General features: G+C 46.9%; 1 protein-coding gene across 3 annotated transcripts in view; it reads left to right on the top strand.

Annotated features, from left to right (window-relative positions):
- The first annotated feature begins 408 nt into the window (after positions 1-408).
- The window catches only part of LOC115659982 (aryl hydrocarbon receptor-like), a 114347-nt gene continuing 106210 nt past the window's right edge, over positions 409-8545 (top strand). For all 3 annotated transcript variants that reach the window (XM_030580840.1, XM_030580839.1, XM_030580841.1), the window contains exons 1-2: positions 409-500; positions 5912-6099. In XM_030580840.1, the coding sequence (XP_030436700.1) occupies positions 442-500; positions 5912-6099 (247 nt within the window). In that variant the 5' untranslated portion in view covers positions 409-441. The remainder of the gene's footprint in view (positions 501-5911; positions 6100-8545) is intronic.

Raw genomic sequence — 8545 nt, 5'->3', positions numbered from 1 at the left:
CGGAGCTGGCAGCAGGGGGGCGAGGGCCATGCGGGCCCCAAGAGGGCAGCAGGAAAGGGGGGGCAGTGGGAGGCAACGCCCTACCCCAACCCCACCCCCCTGCCAGGGACTCGGTGCCAACCTTCCGATCTCCCCGCGTGGCTGCGATTCCTGCGTGGGGTGTTGCCCGGGGAGTGGAGTGGGGTGGCTCGCGGCCCCGCCCTGCAGGCTTGTACCCGCCCAGCTGCGTCAACTTTGTCCCAGTCCCAGCTGGGTCGGGACGGGACGGGACGGGACGGGGCGCGTGGCGTGGGGCTGCCGGGACCGGCCGCGAGAAGGGGGCAGGCTCGCAGCAGCGTCGCGGGGCGGGCCGGGCTCGGTGGGTTCCTCCCGCCGCCCCACTACGTGCCAGGAAGAGCAGAGGGAACCTTCCCCGGCGGCGGCTTGTGTCCCAGGCTCGCCATGCTGCACACGGGAGGCGTTTATGCCGTGAAAAGGAGGAAGAAGCCGGCGCAGAAAAGGTAGTTGGGACAGGGGAGCTCCCTTCCCGGAGCCTGTGTAAATCGGGGCTTTGCAGGGCTGGCTGGGCTCCGCTGGGTTGGGGCTGCCGCTGCCTCTGTTTGCTTCAATCAAAGGGCAGGTGTTTCCTCTGCCCCTGGCTCCTGCTCGCCCCACTGTTCAGGCAGGTTGCCCCCTGGCTCCAGTCCTTCTCATTGGTGCTATTCAGCGTCCTGGGGTTCCTTTCCCCCCTGCCCCCTGGACAGACCTCACAAGGCTTGGTTCTCTGCTCTCCCTTTCCTCCTCCTTTGGCTAACCTACCTCTAAAGTATTTGCTCCAGAACTGGTTGTAAAATACATTCAGAGAGAGGCCTGGCTCTCTGGGATGGGGCTGCTGAAACAGCTCGTGGATTCTCTGATGCCACTTACATCCCATCTGGATTGCGCTGTTTGACCCTGAAATCCGAAATTCTCCACAGACTCCCACACAAGTTCACGCTGAAGATATGTGCTTCCCCGGGCTCACTTAGCAGCTCGGCTCCAAAGACAAGCTGACTCTTAAAAAAAAAAAAAACCATTCCCACGGAGCACAAGGGTGTTGTTTCCTGGTTTGGGAGTTCTAGTCAAAATCCTTCCCAGGTCTTTTAAAGTTATAAATTCCTTTGGGGCTGTGAGAACTTGAGGGAAATCTCCAGGAAATGAAAAGGGTTTGTGGAATTTGGGACATTTGTGCTAAGTAATCTAAGGATGACAATCCAGGCTCTGGGCCGGGTTCTTAGGATGTCCTACAAGTAGATGGGCATAGTGGAGACACTGGGCTATACTTGTACTAATTAAACGAATCAGCTTTTTCTTCCCAGTGCCCTGGAGGAAAGAGGATTCCTTCCTCTGGAGCTGCAGTGAGAGAGGGAGAAACCTTTGCCCTTGCTGGAGTGCCAAGTCAGGGCAAAAGATGACAACTCGGATTCGCCACGGCTTTGCGCCTGTGCAGTCACTAAGGCTTTCAGATCAGAAAGATGAGTGCTTCACACTCGCTTTGCATGGGTGTAAATGATTGCACAAGTTTTGGGGAAACGGGGAATCAGGCTTCCCCTGCTGTCTCCTTGAGATTTCCAAAGCACTTACCACTTCAAAATGTCTACTGGGTTAGTGTTGAAACATTATCATATAAATGTTTTATATACATATCAGATTAAAAATAAGTTTAATATAATATAAAAGGAGTAATGAAATGCCTTGAAACAATAAAGTTGAAATGAAACAATTTGACATTATCGGAATGATTCATTTTGACTTTTTCCCATCAAAAAATGTATTGAAATTGACACATTTTCTGATGGAAAACTATTCAGTCAAAAGTTTTGCAACTAACTCTACACATGACCATATCCCAGACCCAGAGCATTCAGGGTACTTGGCAGTCGCTCCTCAGAATGTGCCAGGACTGGAAGACAGATCGGCATAGGTGGGGCAAAGTGCAGTAGGAAGGGAAATTATGTCTGTTCAAGCAGGGCTGTTTGGTCCAATATCAATTCATTCAAATTGTTGAGGAGTGGAGAATAGGTTAAATACCATTTGTAAATATAATTAATATATGAAATGCTATTAATAGGCATCCCATATATGCAAGACAAAGCCACAAGTATGTATCCACTTACCATACCTCTCACTTCTTTGTTTAACTATGCAATATACATTGCTGCCCCAAACAGAAAACCCTAACTGAAGTTATTAATTTACAGCACAGGCACTTTTGCAGTTGCAGGTTCACCAGTTGCATTGCAATGGTTAAGCTTCCTGCAGTGTTTCCCATGCTGAGTGTAGACCAGTGGTTTTCAAACATTTGTATTGGTGACCCCTTTCACACAATGAGTGAGACACTCCCCCCCTTATAAATTAAAAACACTTTAAAAATATTTAACACTATCATAAATGCTGGAGGTAAAGCAGGATTTGGGATGGACGCTGACAGCTTGTGACCCCCCCATGCAATAACCTCGTAACCCCCTGAGGGGTGACAACCCCCAGTTTGAGAAGCACCGGTGTAGAGGAATACTGTAGCAAATGTAAGTAGAATGGTGCAGTGTGATAGTGTATAACAAATCCAGTTGTCTTTGCCCTGTTAGAAAACAGTTTTTATTTCCAGCAACACCCCTGCTGTTTATGTTGCTGGTGCTAAGTTTGTTGACAGTTCCATCATAAATTCCCGTGGGAGAAACTTGCTTTGGGCCGCAGCCCAGCATTTGTTTGCTGAGTTTCGCACTGTAAAACATACACACATGATATAGCTGTGTCTTGTCATGGCTCCAGCAAGTAAACCAAATCACAGAGCTGACCCATTTAGTTGCTATGCTCTGCCTTCCGATGCATGGGGTTCAATTTATGATGCTAGTTGATAATCGCCCGATAGCACCCCCTAGTGGGAAAATATTTGTTGTAGCACCAAGTGGGGTGCCTCCTATTACTCAACAGTAACTCCTTTGGCCAATGAAGGAGCAGTGTTGCTGGGTACTCCTGTGCAGTTGTTGGCAGGAAGGATTGCAGTTTGTGTGTGTTTGGGTCCTATGAATGGAGAATTAAAGAGAGTGAAATGGGATAGTAGGGGGTCTCATGGGCTTGACTGGGACACAGGACCTAGACAGATCAATTTTTAATGTATTAGCCCTGCAGAAGAAAAATCTCAAGTTCTAGTGTAGAAGAACTTGCTCTAGGAACTCCACTGAACCACCTTAAAATGGGAGAAGTAGGTTGTCTAGTTTGGATGTGAAGGAACTTCTTCATTTCTCATGCTGGGAGCTGGAAGTGCTTATGAGCATAATTGCACTGTTCTCTTTAAATCTGGAGTAAAAAGCCAGGCTGGCAGGGCTAGGGAAGGTTCTAAGAGAAGTGCTACAGTAAAGCAGGGGCAGAGTAGCTTTAAGGATCATACGGACTTCCTGATTTTAACACAGACCCTTGTTCAATGTGTGAAGAAAGTGACTTTCAGTGGTTTTTTTACCAGTGTCACATGACAGTGCTTTTATGCAATGTTAAGGCCAGCGTGCGTGGGGAGAGGCAGGAGTGGATTGCGGAGCATGTTAGTGTAACTTGGTATTGTGAACTGTCTATATGGTCAGCATTTTCTGGTAGGAATTAGGATTTCATTTCTTCCAGAAAGAAGTTATGTTACACAACTTTGAGTTAAATGAGGCAATTTGAAATAATACCCAGCTCTTATAAAGTGCTTTTCATCTGTAGATCTCAAAGCACTTTACAAAGGAGGTCAGATCATTATTTTGCATCTGGGAAACTGAGGCACAGAGAGGTGGGCCAAACAACTGGCCTAAGGTCACCCAGCAGGCCAGGAGCAGAGCTGGGATACCTGAATTCCAGGCCAGCGCTTTATCCACTAGGCCAAGTTTTTAGAACATAGGGCACCACGAAGGCTTGAATCTCTGTTCGCCAGCACTTTGCATTCGTTTGCACTAGTGCTGAGCAGGTGGCAAACATTGTCAGATCACAATGGTTGCATATTATGCCTACTTAGCCCTGATGAAAAGCACTGCTCATGGACCTGGGCACTGGCAAACCAGATTGGTTTTAGAGACAATTCGTTGTTGGTTTGAAAGAAATAGCAGTTGACAGGAATGTCAGCTGTGTGATGTGTGAGTGTGGTAAACGTCTGGAGGAGGCTCCCTTGAGGAGAAATAGTTATCCTTTGCATTACAGCTGGATTAAATACTGCTTTGAATCTGTGTTACTGTGTGTGAGCTCGCTGGAGGAACCAGATCCAACAGGACTGATTGGGTGATAGGATGGGTAATGAGCTAGGATATCGTCCCTCAGGTTGCTGTGTGAAACCAGCACAGGCTGGCAGTAACTGACAGTCACTAGGTGGCAGCTGCCTTTTGGACAGGAGCTGGTCTCGCTCCAGCTCCACAGTGGATGTGTGTGCGCTTCACAGACACCACTGCCATGGCAGCCTCAGCAAAGAGGAAAAGCAGGGAAATGACGTAGGACTGAACTGTCCTTCCACCACCAGGAGTGGACGGGTGGTCTGGTCAGGTCAAGGTGAGACATAAGGGCAAGGTTGTAAAGCTTCAGATCTGAGCAGCTGGGAATTTCCCTGGTATACATTATTTATGTTATGGGTAAGTAGTCTGGTTAAGGTGGAACCCCAGCTATTCTGTACAGACTATCCCTTTCCCTATGATTTCCCCAGTGTCCAAAGAACAACCTGTGCCTCTTTACAACATCTTCTCATCCATGGAGACCTTGAGAGTTCCTTGTGTGTTGAGCCAGGAGCATTTAAGAGGAAGCTATTGTAGAGGCTGTTTAATTTAAGCCTTCTTCCTAGTAATCTAAATTTAGCTCCCTCTTTCTGACACTTCACTGCCTTGTTGGTGAGTAGGTACCATAGATTCCTCCATAGAGCACTCTCAATGTTCATCTAGATGCTACAAGAGATCCTCCACCCTTGCACCTGACTGGCAAGTCACCAAAAGCCTCAGCAAACTCAGTTATCATTATTTCTGAGGAGAGCCTCTTGTATCATTGCTGTCTGGCTTAAAAATCACATCGTGTGAGCTGAAAACACTGGGCAGTACTTTAACCATAATACTTTTACTCATACTGAGTAGCACCTTGCTGCACAAGTGCTGCTTCGGCGTGGATGTCTTGGGGTGAGAGCTGCTATTGAGCATGGATAGCTGGATCACACAATGCAGTATCAAGTGCTGAGTAGCCTTGTATGTATCTTTATGGATCTCCCCCATCGCTTCCTGCGAAAGAAGTGGAAGAGTATTAAGGAAAGGGTGTTATTTTCTAAGCGCAGCTCTCCAGCTCCAGAGTGCAGGATTTCCTTCTAGTGCTACTAACAATCGCCGAGTGAGCTTTGATATGAGCAGAGCTCAAGTGGAGTTCAAACACAAGTGCCTCTGGTCATTCTGCTTGCTCTTAGTGACTGTAGTGAGCAGGTGATGACCATGTAATCTTGAACGGGGAGTCTTCCTGAAGCCTGTCTTTGGGAGATTGGTCCCTTCACCACCCATGCTGGTGCCCCCCTAGACCTTTTTAATGACATGTGGCTGCATGCCTGTAACCCACCATTGAAAACAACCTGCCAGTTTTCTTGTTGTTTTTTTTAAGTGACTTACGCAGGGTCTCAGAACAGCTCAGTGGCAGAGCCAGGAATAGAACTCAGGTAGGGCTCTTGGGTCAAGCCACTGGCTAAAGTTATAGCCACTGGCTAATGCTGCCTTTCTCTTACTAGATGCAGTTTTATTGGGGTTCTCTTAAACAAGTGGATAAAGAACATGTAAGCGACTATTTGATGATTAAGATTACAGTGGTGCACAGATGGAGTTTGGGAACGGCCTAGCAGAGGGGGATGTGACTTGTGCCAGGTTTATGCTGATAGTTCCTTCTTATTTGCATTTTTCTTTCCCTCTGTTAGCCCGAAGCCACCACCTCCTGAGGGCGTACTGTCAAACCCCTCCAAGCGGCACCGGGACCGCCTCAATCAGGAACTGAACAAACTGACAAGCTTGTTGCCCTTCCCTGAGGATGTCCAGGCCAGGCTTGATAAGCTTTCCGTCCTCCGGCTGATTGTAGGATACCTGAAAGTGAAGAGCTACCTCATGGGTAAGCATCAGCAACTCAACGAGACTCCTGTGCTGGGACTGGGAGGGCTTCCTGGCTTGATGGCGTTCAGGGATGTTCAGAGATCTGCTAGGCAGCATTTTATCTTCTTCTGACCCAGACGGCCTCATGGTCCTGAATGCAATTTGTGCCAGAATGAGCTACCACTGGGGAGGCGGGAGCAGTCTTAGGGCAGGACAGGCCATGCTTCCTAGGAAGCTGGACTGATGCTCCCTGTTTGTTCATTAAGGCCAGGAGAGCAGAGTGGCTCAGGGCTGTGCTTTTAACTCATTACTATTAAGCTTTAGTGGTCGGAGGAAACGGACCATGGGAGATTTGTCCTTGCCTAGAGGATAGACTTGGAAGGTTGAGGCAGAGCAGGCAAGCATCCCCACCCTGAGTGGGGGAAGGCAGGCTTACTTGTCAAACTCTGAGCAAAGACTTCTGGGAAGAGGAGGAGTCAGAGGCCCGTTATAATGGAGGCTGTTCTGTGACTTAGTCAGTGCTTGTGACAATAGTTTGTGGGAGGAGGTGCTGCCCAGGTAGGAACATTCCTTCTTGATGAAGCCTGTTGGCTCTGTGTTGGAGAAGACCTTGGGGATCAATATTACTAAGCACTTTGGGGAACGGGCCTGTACACAGGTTTGTGAGACTGTCTGGTTTTGAGAATCTGCTCCATCTAGATATTCATCATAGGGTTGGCTCCAGAAATCTCACTTTCCAGGTGCAGTGCTTCTAGGAATGAGGACAGAAATCTAACCCCTTCCTCCCCTGTCTGTTTGCTTCTGCTCCTGGGAAATACAGAGGATGCAATGGGGAAAGAGGAGATACTTGTAGGTGGCCAAGTGCTTAGAAACATAAAATGGAAAGCACCCAGACTCACCATTGCCTGATGCCTGGAGTTGCAGGGAAGGTATCATGGAGAATGCTAGTGGAGGATCCCTGTGCTTTTGAGAAAGATGAGAATCTCAGCCAGGCAGTCCTAGATCAACATTCTGTTTTTGCTATTTGCTTGACTAATAGAGCAAGAATGCATGTGGTATAGCATCTAATCCTATGCAGGCTCCTCAGGTAATCTTGATGTCTCAGCTGTGGTCTCAGTTTTAGGGGAGCAAGAAGCAAAACTTTCAGCCATAACCTTCCTCTGTCTTGAAATCTTTAATATGCTAAATATTAAAGAGGGGGTTTCAAAAATGCACAGTGTTGGCCTATCTCTGCTCCCCACTGATGTCAAAGGTAAAACTCCTACTGCTGTCAAGGGGAGCAGTTAGACCAATGCTGAATGATCTGGAAAATCCCTATTGTGATAAGTTTTATCCTAATTTTAGTTGAATGATACTTATCTCCATGTGTAAGCCTTAATAGTTCTACCTAGTGGACAGAGGGATTGAGATAGGGTAAAAGCAGCAAAGAATCCTGTGGCACCTTATAGACTAACAGACGTTTTGGAGCATGAGCCTTCGTGGGTGAATACCCACTTCATCAGATGTATCACCCACGAAAGCTCATGCTCCAAAATGTCTGTTAGTCTATAAGGTGCCACAGGATTCTTTGCTGCTTTTACAGATCCAGATTAACATGGCTACCCCTCTGATACTTGAGATAGGGCAATATTTAGCAAATGTAGGACACTCTAAAAAACAAGTCACTTTTTCTGTCTGGGAATTTGAGAGAGTTGTCCTGGTGTCCATTTTCAATGTAGAATCTGCAAGGTGGTTTGTGATCCCACTGAGCATATCCTAGGTCGGGCTTGTCAAAAATTTCCCATTAAAAACACAAACACAAACACACACACACACACACACAATTTTCCACCTCTCTCTCTCTCTCTGTGGAAAATTGTGTTTCTAACTAACTGAAAATTGTCACAGAAAATGGCTGCTATCCTCAATTTTCTGATTTTTAACTGGAGAATTCTCTCCCCTTCCCCCACCCCGAAAAATAAATATTCAGCTACAAGTCAAACAATGTTTCAGTTTTGGGTTTTCAATGAAGAGTCAAAATTTCCTGTAAGGGAAATAATAAAAGATTTTTTTTCATCTAGCTCTGGTCCTGGGGTTCGTTTTGGTTGGCCTGGGCATGGCTGAAATACCATGGTATTGTAAAGGGGCTGGTTCAAGACAAACTACATCCTGTTTCCGCATCACAGAAACGTGCAGACTTACACAAAGAGAACTGAAAGAAAGATGTAGGTCATGGGTGGGTGTATTTTGTATCTTTGGAACTGTTACCACATTGTGGAAGCTCTAGTATTTTTCATTAGGCACAAAAGGAAATGTGAATCTTGATGCTTCTGCTTAGTTTTCCAAACTCCTGGAGCGGGGTAGGGGGGAAAAGTACAGTTGTGTGCGTGTCTGTGTTTGATAGACAGCTCTGGACAGCACTCACATATGGTGATGGGCGCACTGTAGGTACTTAGCTATAACAAGAAGATATTGTCAATTGAAAT

Source organism: Gopherus evgoodei, chromosome 11 (genome assembly GCF_007399415.2).
Source record: "Gopherus evgoodei ecotype Sinaloan lineage chromosome 11, rGopEvg1_v1.p, whole genome shotgun sequence".
In the NCBI taxonomy this organism is placed as follows: Eukaryota; Metazoa; Chordata; order Testudines; family Testudinidae; genus Gopherus; species Gopherus evgoodei.
The sequence above is the reverse complement of the archived record's forward strand: the minus strand, read 5'-3'. Positions and strand labels throughout refer to the sequence as shown.